Here is a 17,768-nt window from a genome sequence, read left to right as displayed (position 1 = left end):
AGAAATAGTAACAAAAACAGCATGGTATTGGCACCAAAACAGACTGGTAGACCAATGGTACAGAATAGAGGACACAGAGATTAACCCACAAAATTACAATTATCTTATATTAGACAAAGGTGCCAACAACATCCATTGGAGAAAAGATAGCCTGTTGAACAAATGGTACTAGGAAAACTGAAAATCCATATGCAACAAAATGAAATTAAACCCCTATCTCACACCATGCACAAAACTCAAGTCAAAATGGATCAAGGACTTAGGAATACAACCAGAGACTCTGCATATAATATAAGAAAAAGTAGGCCCTAATCTCCATGATGTGGGATTAGGCCCCAACTTCCTTAATAATACTCTGGTGGCACAAGAATTAAAATCAAGAATCAATAAATGGGATGGACTCAAACTAAAAAGTTTCTTCTCAGCAAAAGAAACAATCTGTGAGGTGAATACAGAGCCTACATCCTGAGAGCAAATCTTTATCCCTCACACATCAGATCACTAATCTCTAGGGTATATAAAGAACTCAAAAAGTGAAACATCAAAAAAAAAAAACCCAAATAACCCTATCAATAAATGGGCCAAGGACCTGAACAGACACTTCTCAGAAGAAGATATACAATCAATCAACAAATATATGAAAAATGTTCATTATCTCTAGCAATTAGAGAAATGCAAATCAAAACCACTTTAAGATTTCATCTCACTCCAGTCAGAATGGCAGCTATTATGAAGACACACAACAATAAGTTCTGGCGAGGATGTGGGAAAAAATGTACACTCATACACTGCTGGTGAGACTGCAAATTGGGACAGCCAACATGGAAAGCAGTATGGAGAATCTTTGGACAATTGGAAATGTACCCTCTATTTGACCCAGCTATCCCTCTCCTTGGTCTGTATCCAAAGGACTTAAAAACAGCATGCTATAGGGACACAGCCACATCAATGTTTATAGCAGCACAATTCACAATAGCTAAACTGTGAAATCAACTAGATGCCCTTTAATTGATGAATGGATAAAAATGGAATATTATTCATCAATAAAAGTGAATAAAATCATGGCATTTTCAGGTAAATTGATGAAATTAGAGAAGATAATGCTAAGTGAAATTTGCCAATCCCAAACCATCAAACACTGAAAGTTTTATTTGATATAAGGAGGTTGATTCATAGTGGGGTAGGAAGAGGGAGCATGGGAGGTACAGATGAACTCTAGATAGGGCAGAGGGGTTGAAAGGGAAGGGAGGGGGCATGGGGTTATAAATGATGGTGCAATGTGATGATCATTATTATCCAAAGTAACATGTATGAAGACATGAATTGTTGTGAATATACTTTGTATACAACCAGAGATATGAAAAATTGTACTCTATATGTTTAATAAGAATTAGAATGCATTCTGCTGTCATATATAAATAAATTTTAAAGATAAATAAAATAAATATAAATTTCTTAGAACAAAAACTATAATTTGTATAATTTGTATAAGCAATGAATGAATTATTTTAGTATATAATTAAATCTATAAATATATGTTAAATATACAAAACTAAAATATACAGAATTATAAACATAAATATGTATTATAGACATAAAGTCATCTTACTGATTTCAGCAGCTATGACAGTAAGATTGTGCCATTGAGATAGTTCACGGTCAAGTGGTTTTGATGTGTAAAGCGATCCATTTCCAGAATATATATTAAAGATCCGATCAAGGTCAGTATGGCGATCCAAAGAAAATCTGAACGTAGAGGCCAAAGAAAAGCACATGGCAATGTTATTGAAGTGTTACAGGAGAAAATGGTAAAATTAAAAGACACACATATTACTAATAATTATCAGAAGAAACACAGTACTGATCTAGAATGTAGAGTTTCATGAGTTAATCACAGAAATACACTCTCTCCAAGTACTTGGTTCTGTATTGAAATGCTAGTGTTCTAAAATCTCTGCTCTTAAAATCATTGTCTATTTTCATGTGAACTAATATTGATATATTTGACCATAACATAGTATGCATTACATGTGGTTACATTGCTTTATTTAGTAGTGGAGAATTACTGCAGTAATCCATTGCAACAGATCAATCCCAGAAGCTCAGATTTTTCTTAATAACAAAATTGGAGATAACAGTAGGTTCATCAAACTGGTTGGGCATCAACTAATGGTGTTTTGGAGCTTCAGAGTATGATATATACATAGCTTCAGTTTCTAACCACATGTATTATAAAATGTATAACTTTAAAATAGTATAATTCCAGATGAGAAATCTTCATACATCTGTATTAAAATAGGCAGCAATTGGTTATTGTGGCATTGTATTGTATATCATTCTGAAACCTAATACCAGGTTTTTCAATCTTAATGATGTCATTGGGATAAATCCCATTTTTATTAAAAAAAACACACTACATGTTTTAGCCTTCACAAATAAAGCAAATAATTTTATCCCTATATCTAGAATAATTCCCAAATTCCACCCCAGATTGACAAAATTAGTTTACTACTGAAAGACCCAAGATACATTTTATCTCCTCCTTATAGTCTTCCATGATCACCTAAATTTCAAGAATCTATCTGCTTCCTACCTAAAGTAACTGTACAACTATATCTGTCATTTATCTCATGTATTTGGAATTTGTTTCATTCCAAATCTAAAACAGGAATTTAAACTTGAAAACAATGTGCCTACTGACCACTATCATAATATATCTACTACTGTAACTTTAGTAGGCAGTTAGTGAATATTATTTGATTCTCATATTCTTCTCCAATGGAATGAAAACTCCTTGAATAATATGTTAATATCTGATATGGTTATCTAAAAATATTTATCCAATGTAAGAAAGAATGACAGAATTATTAGGAATTTTGGCAAATAGAAGTTCCCTTATTTATATAGAAATGTGATGTGAAGTTGAAATATGTACATTAATAGAAAGCTTTTGTTATCATGTATCATGATTTTGCCAAACACAGTTTTTGTGTTTTTCTTAGTTTTTTGCAGTTCAGTTTAAAGAAGCAATAATAAGATTTAGAGTATTATGTGATATTATCTTGAAGATGTAGAGAAACTACAGCCCTTCTTTTTCAAATATTATTCAAAATATAATTTTATTTTCTGATTCTTAATCACCAAATTATATGTTAACTTTCATTTTTCTTTTAAAATCATTTCCAAGATACATGTTTTCAGTAAAACTTTTTGATTACTGCATTACCATTTAGGATATATGACATAATTTGTAACATGTCCAGAATGATGACATAAATACATTAGACTTGCAAGGCTATTTTATTTCTTTGAATATATAAAATTGTCCTTTTATATCTACTGGAAATTAGAACCAATGCACATTCTCCTTTAAATCATTTCTAGATTGTTTATAATACCTATTATAAGATAAATGCCATATCCTACACAAGTAATTATTGTGCTATACTATTTAGGAAATAATGACAAGAAAAATGTCTTCATACATTCAGTACAAACAAAATTATTCCAAAAACTTTCCATTGATTTTGTTTGAATTGGTAGATGCAGAACCTGTAGAATATATAAATTTACTACATATATGTGCATACTTATCCACAATATTTATATTTATTTGATTATATACATAGTATAGTATATCACATGTATACATTGTATCTGCTTGTTCTACAAAAATAATAAGATATAAGAGTATGCCTTCCTACTTTCTACAACAAGGTGATACAAAGCCATACCTATTGGCATTGTATATTCTATGCATGAATGGACTCTTCCTGGTCCTTTGATTTGTGTTTTCATTAAACATTATATTTATTGTGTTTTTAAGTACCTACATATAGATTTTAATATAAAATAGCCATCAATCTATGTGAGGATGGAATGTATATTTCACTTTGTGGAGATATATCTTTATATCAGGACTTAATACTAGTCAACTTAATTTTGTATCATCAAAACTCTGATGTATCATTTTTTAAAAGGATCATTTTGAAATCAGGGACCCAGAACAGAGACGGCTGATGTTAGTTAGAATTTCTGCCAAGAAAATGCTTGGTAAGTATTTAAGGGGTAAAATTAAACATGTATATTAGTTATTTTAAAGCTTAAAGAAAAATTCAGGGAATGCAGCTACTTAGATGAAGACAAGTGGACTGGAGGGGTGATATTCATAGGGAAGTCCTGCTGGCAGTTGGGAGTAATATGTGAATATTATGTACAGTTTTCTTCTGCAGCATGTAAACTGTGATGCTGCACATCAATCCAAGAAATAGTATTTATGCATAATTATATAATTAAATAAAACCATACATACATTTGTCACTGTATATAGTATGACTTCACTTGAAAGTTGGCAGAATTTATACAATTTTCAAAGTAAGTCTGACCAGAGTCAGGTGAATGATTCATGAGTACATACAGAAATTGTACAGCAAACCTTTAAACTCATACTTTACTAGCTCATGTGGAAGCAAAATCAACCTGCTGAGAATTAAGGAAACAAATGAAATCCAGAACACATGATGGAAAAACAGACTAAAGTAAGCGCTCACTTTGATGATGAATATTAGGTATATCTGTGTTTCCTTGCTATGTCAGTGCAAATGTCAATGCAAACTTTGAGTCTTTCTCATTTTTATGTGTCTATCACATCTCACGTGTTTTGAATGCCATAATAAAGAAAAATGTTGAGTGACTGATATTTCTGGAATGTCCTTGCATTTTTTGAGACAGCTAAACAACAACAACAACAAAGCCAAAAACCGAGAACAATGCAAAAATTCCCTTCTTTGATGACTAGAGTATAAGTACAATTTGTAAAAATTATGAGAAAACTGAATTATAACACAATCACATTATTTTTAACCATTTATATTTATCTCACATACAAATATCATGGCTTGGTTGCAACATGAATGTACATCTAAAAAAGTATTCTTGAGCCCAGGCACAGTGATGTACATTTGTAATCCTAGTGGGAGGTTGACACAGGAAGAGTTCAAAGCCAGCTTCAGCAACTCATTGAGACCCTGTCTCTAAATAAAATACAAAATAGGCTGGGGATATGGCAGTGGTTGAGTGCCTCTGAGTACAATCCCCAGTACCTCGTTTCCCCCAGAAAACAACAAACACTTTAAGGAGACAAACAGATGATACAAGCCAGACTTCAGTCTATAGAATGTGATAAGAATAAGCTATAACCCTTGTGCACACCTGCTCCCAGATATTTAAAGCCAATTTACCTTAAACACTGGGCTCACCAAATTTATGTATAACTTACAGAAAAACTCCTGTAGTATTTTATTGCATTAAATGTTTCAAATAGAATTTCATAATCTCTATGTGAATTTCAATTTCTTCTGTTTCATCTCAAACACAGGCATAATTACCTAATGGGGCTGGAAGCAGAGTCTGGATCCCTTGCCATTACAGTCCCGATTATTGTGCCCACTTCAATATCTTCATGAACCTCAAAGAGGTAGGAGGACCTGCTGAAAACAGGAGGTTCATCTATATCTTCCATAGAGATTTTCACAATTGTGGTATCTTTGAATGGTCCTAGATAATAAAAACGTGGGTCCACATGGGTATTTTCTGCTTCAACCTTCAGCGTGTAAAGTCTCCGGCTCTCATAGTCAAGTGGCTGTAAAAAGACAAATGTCATTCAATTAAAGTGAGGGGAATTGTATGACATGCTCATTTCAAGTTAGAGAATGATTTTTAAAGTCCAGGTTGAATGCATTTGATTTGCTTATTAATAAGTTTAGAAAGTAGCACAGATAATTATATAATCCTTAAATATTGTTTAGGATTCAATTTTTACTTTTTATATATTCAAAATGTAACACTTTGGAACTTAAGAAAATGAGATTTTAAACCTTGCAAAAAATTGGGCTATATGTTCAAACCTATCTCATAGGTGGTGATTCCCTACAAAAAAAATGGACTGGCAGATTATGTATATGTTGGCATGCACACATGTGTGTTTTGAGGTATTGGGTACTGCTAAATTTTTCTAAGCAAAAAAAAGTGAAGCTGGGTTTGGTGACATACACCTCTAATCCCAGCAGCTTAGGAGGCTGAGGCAGGAGGACTGTGAGTTCAAAGTCAGCCTCAGCAAAAGTGAGGTGCTAAGCAACTCAGTGATACCTTATCTCTAAATAAAATACCAAATAAGCCTGGGAGGGGCTGTGGATATAGCTCAGTTAGTGGAGTGCTTACTTTGCATGTGTAAGGCCCTGGGTTTAATCCCCAGCATCAAAAAAAAAAAAATAGCGCTAGGGTTTTTGCTCAGTGGCTGAGTACTCCTGAGTTCAATCCCTGGTACCAAAAATTTTTTTAAATTTTAAATTTACAAAATCTTGGTGATAAATTTCCATACTTGCTTGAAAGAGTCAAAATAAAGAAAATCTCAGGAATAAGAAAGGAAAATATCCTGTACAACCACAAGAATGAGAAGTTATACTTCATGTATATATAACATGCCAAAATACATTCTACTGTCACGTATAAGTAAAAATAACACATAAAAAAGAGAGCAAAGATTTAATAGCAAGTTGGCATGAGGATGCATTAATAAACAAAAAAGGGGCTTTAAATATCAATATAGTTTAACTGTCACAAATAAAGAACTATGTCTCTCACCTCACATTCACTCTGAAAGATAAGTTTTATTAACAGAGAAGACATTGCTGAATCAGACTTCCTCCATTTTCTTTTTCATTTTTAGATGCACAAGATTCTGTTTGCATGAGTGCTACATTCTGGTCATGGAAAATAATAAAGCTGCTTTGCCCTTTGCTGGTCACTGTTTAATGAAGGTTGAGTACCTCCTGCCTTGCCATGCACTCTCAGGATAGTTTTCTTATTAACCAGTGCCTCAGTGGTTACTTGATGGTTGGCATTTCATTAGAAATTATTGTTTTTTTAAATTTTCCCTGCATTTTCTCATAAGATGGCACTGATCCTACAATAACATTACTGGTTACCTTAAAATTGTATCACTGAACATATGTTAGCAGAAAAGTTTAAATTACATAGCATAAGGGGAAATGTGAACAATTGAATTATGTTCCAATCCATTCTGTTTTTATTAGCATCTCTAGTTATTGCTTCATGAATCTGGATGGTGTACTACATTTTATGCTTCCAACTATAATGATATATTGATCTTATTAGCTATTAAGCATTTTCTTAAGAAAATAATGTTATTATTGTGGCCTTTTATTAATATGACTTGAAAAAATAATCACACATACATTAACTTTTTAAATTTTGTAAAATCTCAAGACTCATGTTTCAATCAATAGAAACACAGTGAACATGTCTAAGAAGCTTTTTGGCTTTATATCCTTCTTAAGTAAACCATGAATTACATTCAAGCATGGCAGTGATATATCTTTTAATGGATAATGCATGAGTGAAAAGTACATAATGAAACCTCAACTCTCTAAACACATGATGCTTTTTTCTGCTGATGCAGAGCACCTTTTTCATGGTTATGATGCCTTCCTGGGTGTCCTTCTCAGTTATAATGTCAAACATATCAGTCCCATCACCATCAATAATTCGGTATTCTACTTCAGCATTTTTCCCAGTGTCGGCATCGGTTGCTTTCACACTTCCAACAGCTGTGCCGACTGGGGAAGATTCAAGAACCCGAAGATGAATGGTGTCTGCAGAGAATAAGAAGAGATGAATACAGAGATTTCTGAACAGAATTTTCAGAAGTAAAATGTATCTGAGAATCCTGTAAATCTTAAACTCTACATTAGATGTTGATTGATTCATTCTTTGAGTATACCAATTATGGTTAACATTCTATTAAAGTCTAGGAGCATGAGGGCTTTGACTTGTGTGTGTGTGTGTGTGTGTTAAAATGAATACTGAGAACCAACCTCTAATAGTATCAGGAGTTCTGGTTTTGAAAATAAGCATGTTGTCTTTTTTTTCTTTTGCTTTGAGTGCAGTTATATATCTATGTGTGTTTATACAATCACAATAAATCACAGGATACACAGTGACTATTTCTATTTAATTAATTTTGCTATGCTGTATTTGGTAATTTTCTTCTCTTCCTTTAGCTGCAAGAAAGAACGTTCCAAAATTCCAGTGAAATCAGCTGTAACAGGTAGGAATCTAATTTCTATTTGTGACAACAAAAAACAAAGGAAAGTCTATGGCAGAAATATCAAGATGCCCTTCTCAGAGTCAGAGAAAAAAAAAAAACAACACTAAAATCTGACAAACTCACCTTCCTTCCAGAGCAAAACAAGAATTTATCTAAGCCCTTGGTGTACCTGGATGTGCTTCCAGCTTGAACAACCTCTACTGCTAATGAGATTTATGTTTAGCACCTGGTCATAAACTACATATTTCTGACAGGTTAATCGACTGGAAGCACAGTTCTGATTATTGCGCCTTCTTGCTCATAAACCTTAAGTAATTCACCTTAATATACATAATAAAGTTCAGACCTCTTGTCTAGCCATGTTATTGCCTACATATATCTTTCTTAACATATTTGGCTTTTGTTCACTTTCATGAAAGATTTGCATCGAACTAGACCATTTAGTTTTTTCTGACCCCTACTTTCTTTCTAACATCATTCTATGTATTTTTCTCATGCTATTTCCCTCAAGTAAAATCCTCTCCCAATTATACAAATATATTTAAAATGCAGTTTGTCAGAAGGAAATAGCACTTTCATGGGTGAAGCGCTTCAGGAATGGTGTTATGCCAAGGGGTCGGGGGCAGGGGGCAGCTCAGAAGAAATAAACCTGCTGACAGCATGATTTTAGAAATCTAGCCTCTAGAACTGTGAGATGATAAATTTCCTTTTCTTTAGGCTACCAAGCCTATGGAATTTCTGTGGCAGATGTAACAACCTAATACAGGCATATACATTCACTCAGTTTTAAAAGTAATTTTCTAGGAGAACATTGTGAAAACTCAGTTTTCATCACATACCAGTTGGTCTCAGAGGGTATTTTCTTACCTTTTTCTCTGTCTCTGGTATCACACTATGGAAAGTCAGTTAACTCATTTCGTGACTAGTCTCCTACTGCCTCTCCTGGCCTTTTTCATCACATCACTTTGGAACACCTGAGCCCTGGGTATTTGGATGGTTCCCTTGATCACCTCCTTCAAGTACTTGCCCAACTCTGACCTTCTCAGAAACATTCCATCAGTAACCTAATTGCAAATAGACTGGTCAGAAGCAGTAATACCAGTCGTGCTTCTTACCTCTTTCCATTGCCAGGCACTATACTATCTACATACCTATTTATGTGTGCCACAAGGACATAAAACATAGGCTGGTTGAATTTTTTCACCAATGTTTTCCCTCTGAATATTATAAGCACTATATGATGATTGCTCCCATTTTACTTAAGGTACAACAAAAGATCCATAGGCTGACTTTTCCTAATTTTGCTCTTTCATTCTCTCCCTTAATTTATACTTAGGAGTAACATCTTTCTCCTTGAGGTTTTCCTACATGTTTTTCTTATTTCAGTTTAATACATTTTTCCTCCTCATAAAAAATTACCCATTTAAATCTATAGAACTGCTTATTATTTGTTTGATATATGCCTGTATCATCAATCTTCTAGTGCACAACTAGAACTCTAGCCTTCTTACTTCAAGAACTTTCTTTAAAAAATTAAATGTCATACAGTCAACAAATCAATCTATTAAAATACAGAAAAATGTCCTTTGTGAAATGCAAAAATGATCACAATACAGAAAGAATACAAAAATGATCACTACAATACAGAAAGAACTCATTATGAAGGTCAACGGTTTAACTTCATTTGTTTTAGAAAGCCTAAAATCTGATCTCTGCTAAAAACCTTAGTATTTTTATTATCTATTTTCAAATCTACAGTACATAAGAAATGCAGCCAAGCTAATGTGTTCTCAACTAAGTATCAGTTAACCATCCACAAAATTACAAATATATGATATGTTTGGAAAACAAATATAAATAATATGAATGATTTGATTTATATGTACATAAAACTTAATGATATCCATTTTGAGATTACATATTTTTTTAAGCAGATAGCATTTATTGCAATATGATCAAGGACTATTTTATGAGGCAAGTTTGAGTAAATTTTTTAAAACAGTATTTATTAAACTCTTTGACTATGCCACAAGCTAAACATTAGCATAAAATGGTAAATTAAAATCTTTATATTTTTGAAAAAAACTTGAAAGAAAAATATCAAAATTAACTTATAAATGTTCAAATTAAGAAGAAAATAAAGTTGAGGGGAAAATCCTACAATTGAAGAAGTAATGAAGTAAAATGTGGTGCACAGAAAATACTACCAAAAGGAGATAATTTATCAATTTGTATACTTATAAAAAAATAAAGACAAGATGAAATTAAATTAATAGTTTAAGCCTGAAACATAGGAAAATGACATAAACACAAAGCTAAAGAAATAGGAGATAGTAAAAAATATAGAAACTAATAAAGTTGATACATATAAAAGGAAGAGATTAAAAATATAAAACATTGGGCTGGGGATGTGGCTCAGGTGGTAGCTCACTCGCCTGGCATGCGTGTGGTGTGGCCCGGGTTCGATCCTCAACACCACATACAAACAAAGATGTTGTGTCCGCCGAAAACTAAAAAATAAATATTAAAAAAATTCTCTCTTTCTCTCTCTCTCTCTCTCTCTCTCTCTCTCGCTCTCCCTCTCTCACTCTCTCTTTAAAAAATATATAAAACATTGTTTCTTATATTAAAGACCTTACAAAACAATCAAATGTCTGGAAACGTTTCTTATGGAAAAGGAAGAAAAAGAAAAACCTATTATTAAAAATTTTACAGAAAAAGACTACAACTGCAGAAGATTGAAAAATTAGAAAATATTAGAAATATTGTATGTTGAAAAATGAATACAAATAATTTAAACTATACCAAACCCTACTAATGAAGAAGTAAAGGATGATTTTAAAATCATCTACCATTCAGACACAAATAGCTCATTTTTCAAAGAACAGAAAATTCATGGACCAGAAAATTCTAGTTTTATGCAAAGTCTTCCAGAGAACAGAAAGGAAAGACTGTTTTCTAACTCACTATATGAGATCAGTATAACCCTGGTAAAGAAAGCAAATGATAAGTGTTTGGTGGGTAATATAGTATGGTCAAAATTTCAAGTCTACCACATGTAAATACTCAGTCCATTTTTTTATATTTCATAATCTCAATTGTAAAGTTCAGTTTATGCCAAATATTTTTTCTAATCACTTTTCTATTGTTATGCCAGATTTGTGGGACCCCAATAGACCTCCAGGAGCTGAATCCTATGCAATCACACAAAAGTCTTTATCTCAAGCCTGGACTCACAACTGTTCCCGATGCAGTGTCTTAGGGAGTGAGTCCTGGTCCTTTGTTCAGTGAGATTTTATAGATTTTGGGGGGATACTCTATGTGTCACAACATCACACAGCAAATCATTCCATACTGTGGGAAAATCAAACAACAACTCTTAACATTGATTAGCACATTCAATGGCGGGAACAAATTGGGTAGGGGTGACTGGTTAGTACAATAGGGGATTCATTTGAACTGATTGGTTTAGGCCGTGAGGGGTATATGTGCTAAACTACCTGGTTTCCCAACATGTTATCAACCACCATAAACTACTTGGGGGTCATCTGGCATTCCAAGTATTTTCCCTGTCTCATGCTGATTGGAGGTTTCTAGGGGGGTTGCTATGGGTCCTCACCTAGCCTAACTGAATCAGGGACACCTGGCACCAGGGACCTCTCCTGTTATTTACAGACAAACAACTCAGCAGGGTGGGTATGTGCCTAGGAGTGCTCTGTGGGTTTTTCCAAGGACAAGGATCACGCCCCCTCCTTGGACAGGCTTTGTTCTGAGGTAGAGTCCGGTTTCTCAAAAATGGAGTCACATTAGTTTCTCACTATCAAATTTCTTACTCTTTGAATTTTATCATCTTTTCCATTAGTCTTTAGGAGATCTCATTTTGCTTTTGGTTATCATATCTTCTTACTGACTTCCAGTGTGTGAGTTCAGGCTTTGTTTTCACTCCATTGATACTTTACAGGAACACTAGTCAGTTCTTTCAGAGTATCTTCAAATTGGGTTTGTCTGATATTTTCTCATGAGTAGATTAAAGCTATGCACCTTTGTGAGATATATCCAAAAGGGATGTGTTCTCCGTATGTCATAACTTGTCAGGGAGTACATGCTGTCAATTTTTCTTAGGACTGATGAAGTTAACCTTGGTCACCTGGCTAAAGTGTTTCTGCCAGGTAATTAATGTCATCAAAATTGATGATAAAATTATTTTTAACCATGACTACTTACTCTAGCCTCTATGTTTTCTTTTACTTTTTCATGTTAGCTTGGACTTCTTTGTATTCTTAGACACAACCTTAGATTCTGAAAGTTGGTCTGCTGTGAACTTGCTATTATAGCTCTGGTGAAGTATCAAAAATTATTTATCATTTTATTTAATTTCTTGATTTGTACAGGACAATATCCATTACAAGGTGTATATTTCATTTTGATTATAATTAGTGATATTCCTGTTAATTTCTAGTACCTCCTGAGACTTAAATAGGATATTGTTCATGCTCCATTGGTTCACACCAAGGGGAACCTTAGTTTTAGAACTGTATTGTTATAATTGCAATGATTATCTCTCAGTATTTTTCCTCAGTAATTTGTTGGAAAGTATATATGTGGATAAAGGTGTATGCATATTTGCAAATACATATATTTGTTTTTTCCTAAGATATTAATTAAAATATTTTCAAGGTGTTCTGTACTTTTCTGAAAAACTACAATTGAGATGGAGCCTTCATCAAAATAAAAACTTTGGTCTTCTGTCAAATAATCTAAATAGATTTATTAAAAATACATATGTTGCTGAGCACAGTGGCACAAGCCTATAATCTCAGTAGCTTGAGGCAGAAGGATCACAAGCCAGCCTCAGCAATTTAACAAGGCCATTAGCAACTTAATGAGACCCTGTCTGAAAATAAATAATAAAAGGGCTCCAGATGTAGCACAGTGGTTAAGTACTCATGGGTTCAATTCCCAGTACCAAAAAGGAAAAAAAAATGTTGTACACATATCACAGTTGATTTCATGGCACGTCAATTTCAGTAGTTAATTCATTCAAAATACTTTTATTCAGGGTCCTACATGTATACTTTAATAATGCTTCTTTTTCAGAATTACTCGGAAACCATTCTTAGGGCAAGATTTATTGAGTATTTTTCAAAATTAAAAAGTGTTTCTCTACATTTTAAACACATGGAAGAATGATTTATTCATACTTTATTTATTTGCATGTCCTGTGTGTTGACTACAAGTATCTCAGTTTGTCAAGTTCACTGAAATTGATTTATTTGAGAGCCAGTCTGTTCTCCCTACAAGAGCATTTACCACATAGGGCATGCAGCAGAGGAGAGCTGGAAAAGGTGCAAAGATTGTTACTTACACAGTGACTAAGGCAAAGGAGCACCTGTCACCCATCTTAAGTTTAATTTCTCCTTAAAGACATCTATTTGCATGCTTCTTATTTTTTATCTTACAGTTGATAGATCTTTAATTATGTGGTATGCTTCCCTATCAATTCCAATTTATAGTTGTTTTAAATTCATTCTCAGGTGTCAGATTGAATCATCTGCTTCTCTTTTAAAGTTGAGGGCAGATAAATAATTCTTCCTGGTAAGTATGCTCTGGCCAAGGCAAGAATGTGAGGAGACAGGTAATTGCCATTTCTGTAAAGCATACAAAGAATTGTAATAAGCAAGTAAAAATCTAGACAGTAATGTTGCAGAGAAGGTTCCCTGAAAACTGAACAAAATATATGGCTACTTTAATAAACATGCTTTTGCACAGCACCTGAATTGTCATTATTAAAGATTTCAAAAGATTTTGAGTTATTTCTGTGTTGTTGTTGTTGTTTTCTGCTTCTGACATTTGAGACTGATATTTCAAGTCACTTGTTCTACCATACAATTGATCAATAGGACTTTTCACTAGAATATTAAAAACATTACAGATTGGTGCACCAGAATTGAAATCATCGATAGCTCAATGTGGGTAAGAAACATTGGAGGACAGACATAAGACAGGCAAAGTAAGAAATGTGACACAGACTTCCCTAAGAGCCACACAAGAAGTGGCAGAAATCAGCGAGAGGGGAAGACAGGCAAATTTTTCACCTTCAGTTTTTGAATTTAGCCCCAAATAGCTACTGTTTTGTTTTGTTGATTCAAAAACAATGAGGTTCAAAGAGCTGTAATTTGTCTTTATCCTTTGTTCCCTGCCCTTGTTGCTATTCACATTTATATAAGAGTGCTCTGATTTTCCAGAGTTGAGATAAAAAAGCACCACACATGTGAATCAACAAAATAATTTAACATTAGTTTAATTTTTTATTTGCTTTCTGTGCAATCTTATGGTAACATCTCTATGCTGCATAATAATCTCAAACAATACTTGCTTCAAGAAAAATGACACAATTATGCATGTTTATAAACCATTCCATTGTATAATGTTTAAAAGATGTTTTTTAATGAGCTTAACAGGAAGAAATTAAAAACTAGATAAAGCTCCTTGGAGGCAACTGCAGAGTAGTTAAGGAAATTACGCAATGCTAAATGGGCATTTAGGAGAAAGCAGAGGAGAATTGAAAGTCACACTAGAGACTGAGGAAGTGCTAAGACTTTGGAATTGAAGATACTCATCAGAGGAAAGAGAGAAACCTATATTTGTGAACCCTGGAGACCTTATCACAAACTTAGCTTTGGGCATTTAAGTTAAATTGGAGCAAACAGAGATTCTTCATAATATATTAGTTTCCTGTTCATACCATTGAGGAAAGTAGCATGACAAAGCTTTCAGATAGGCTGCCAGTGATCCCCATAGTTTTTAGAATTTATCTTTATACATTTCTTTGAAATTGTCTCTGAGTTAATTGGCATCAACAGTTATGCAGAATTGCAATGTGTACAAACATAAAAAGTATATAGGTTTGGGGAAGGTTATGATAAACCTTAAGTTAATCATTCTTAGATATAGTACTATTCAGTCTTCTGACAGACAATATGTCTCACCTGAAATTTTAAGTGCATTAAAAATTCTTAAACAACAGCCTAATTTTCCATACCTCACTTATTTAAACACACAGACACACCACACACAAACACACACAAACACACACAGACACACACACCACACACAAACACACACACACACACACACACACACACACATACACAAGTTTGTTCTAGAGAGTATCATGATACAGAAGGACTTTGAATCCCATTACACAAAATGCCAAGTTGATTGGTGTAGGTCAAGTTTCCTTTAGAATAACTGGAATATTGCAAGTGAGTTTTTACATATTTCTGTATTTCTGATTTCTCTTGAACTCATATGATTTTATCACATGTGGGAAATAGTATATTTTCCCACTTGCGGTCACCCTAAACCTTTAGCCAAGATTGGTCACATCTGTGTTCACTTGTGTGTCACATACATAGCTCCGATAGTCATTTTTTACTGGCTATAGATATTTATAACCCACTGTCTTTCTTTAGCTCTCTCAATTCAAAATGTTCAAATTGAATTGAAATCTCTTTCTCTTCAAAGAGACTTGTCTGGTAGAAAGCGTGAAAGTATCTTTGTATTGATAATTTACCTTTTATCCCACAAATCTTTTATCGACCTGGTTTCTAAGTCCTGTGGATCACCTCCTTAAATACACTATAATCTCAAATCCCTCCTCTCCTCAGCATTAGTTCAGACTCTCATCAATTCTTGCCTTTCCTGTCCAAGTAGCATGCTTCACTGATATCAAAACAATTAGTCAAAAAGAAGAGCTATGCCTGATGCTTTGAAAATAGTAAGGATCTCTTAGATAATACATGCAGTGCTTTATATTCAGCCCTTCTCCTGATACTAACACTGCTTGCACTTCATTTCTTTCACAATCCCTGCTTTGAACACTGGGGCCCCACCATGCTAAATCATACACCTTTCACTGAATACCAATGGTGTTCACTCTGTTCTAGCAACAAAACAAAACAAAACAAAAAAATGCTCTTTGCCTCAGTGCCAATATTTTTGTTGTTGTTGTTGTTTATTTTAGAGGGAGTTTTAGATAATTTTCTCTTTACTGATGGTTTTACATGTGAGAGGGCACATCATTTGTGTTACAGCAGTCTTTGATAGCTGTAGCACTGATCTTCATAGATAATCTCTACTTACATGTTCATTCATGTTTTGTATATATATGTGGTGTATACATTTGTATTTTCACTTATACACATGATATATATTTATAAACACAATATATGCATGCAAAAGCATCAAGATTGTAAGATAAATTACAAAGTGACATCATAAACTCTGTGTGTGTGTGTGTGTGTGTGAGTGAGAGAGAGAGAGAGAGAGAGAGAGAGAGAGAGAGAATCAATCTCTATACTTTATCCAAATGCAGATTATTGTGGGTCTACCCTGCTTCTTAATACTTGCTTTATGATTATTATAAACTATTATTATTTCCCAGCATACTTCTTGACACACACTAGGAATTTAATCAATATTTATTAAATTGACAAATTCTTAATAATATTATTTCTGTGTAATTCTTGCAAACTGTAGGCATTGGGGTGAAGAGGGAAAAAATCCAACAATTATTTGACATTATTTTCATGGTTGCAGTAAAAATCACACTATATCTAACTAAATAAATTATAGAACAGTTCTGTGAAACATGAGTATATTTATTTTTTTCTAGAAAATAAGAAGGTGAAAAGAGACATTTTAAATTTCATTTTCTTTTCAAGCTGAAGCATCTTCCTTGGGACATACCTGACAGTTACTCTAGTTGAAAAGTGCTTGCTAACTTTAAAATATGCAGATCAGCCTGGGGCCTACATTATCTTTGGATCCCCAGTTGAGGGGAGGTTGACTCTATTTACAAAGAGAAAACCAGCAGTTATTAAATCAAATCTCTTTGGTACCAGGCAGGGATTATGGTAGTCTCAGAGCTCCCTGAATATACATGCCTTAAATTCCTATGCATATCATATAAAATTTCCTTGAAAGACCTTGTCTAGTGAAAACTTGATTATGCATCTGCCCAAGCAGTATAGAGAACTCACGAAAAGGACCAGTCATGTTTGGTCTTTAAGTATCACAAAAGCACCCACCTATGAAGGTATGATTTCATGCTCTTGTACCAAAATGCTTAGATGTTGAAGAATTCAGTGTGTCCTCCTTGAAGCTGACCCTATAATCCAGATGTGTAAAGTGAATCATATAATTAACTAAAAGTGGAATGAAAGATGGAGGAACAATTTTTTAATGTACTATTTTTTTTATATACTGCTTAGAAGTACAGAATTGAGAGCCAAATTATGTCAGTCTTCAGGCTGTTCCTTCTATTCCAACTGCATAATTATGAATAGTGACTTCAATTTATAAATTTCTATTGTTTTAACTAATAAAAGGAGGGAGAAAATTATAATAGTCTTCCTCATACACATGTTGTGAAGATTAAATGAGAATGTTTGTGTTATATTTTATACTATTTAGCACATGCTATAAAATACCTATTATTTTATAATATTGTTCTATCTTGTTTATTTTGAGCAAAACATATAATCTATACTTACAAGAAATTAATGGGATAATATAAGTCATCAATCAAGAACATCAACATCATACTAAATGGAAAAACTAAAAGCATTTCCTCTAA

At 33.4% G+C, this 17,768-nt stretch overlaps 1 protein-coding gene across 1 annotated transcript in view; it reads right to left on the bottom strand.

The window, feature by feature from the left end:
• Positions 1-17,768, bottom strand: part of LOC143410800 (cadherin-10-like) — an 87,421-nt gene that overhangs the window by 53,158 nt on the left and 16,495 nt on the right. Inside the window, 3 exon segments of the mRNA XM_077110667.1 lie at positions 1,610-1,746; positions 5,388-5,641; positions 7,486-7,673. Of these exon segments, the coding sequence (XP_076966782.1) occupies positions 1,610-1,746; positions 5,388-5,641; positions 7,486-7,673 (579 nt within the window).

The sequence above is a fragment of the Callospermophilus lateralis genome, chromosome 11 (genome assembly GCF_048772815.1).
Source record: "Callospermophilus lateralis isolate mCalLat2 chromosome 11, mCalLat2.hap1, whole genome shotgun sequence".
Classification (NCBI taxonomy): Eukaryota; Metazoa; Chordata; class Mammalia; order Rodentia; family Sciuridae; genus Callospermophilus; species Callospermophilus lateralis.
This window is presented reverse-complemented; position numbering and strand designations above follow the sequence as displayed.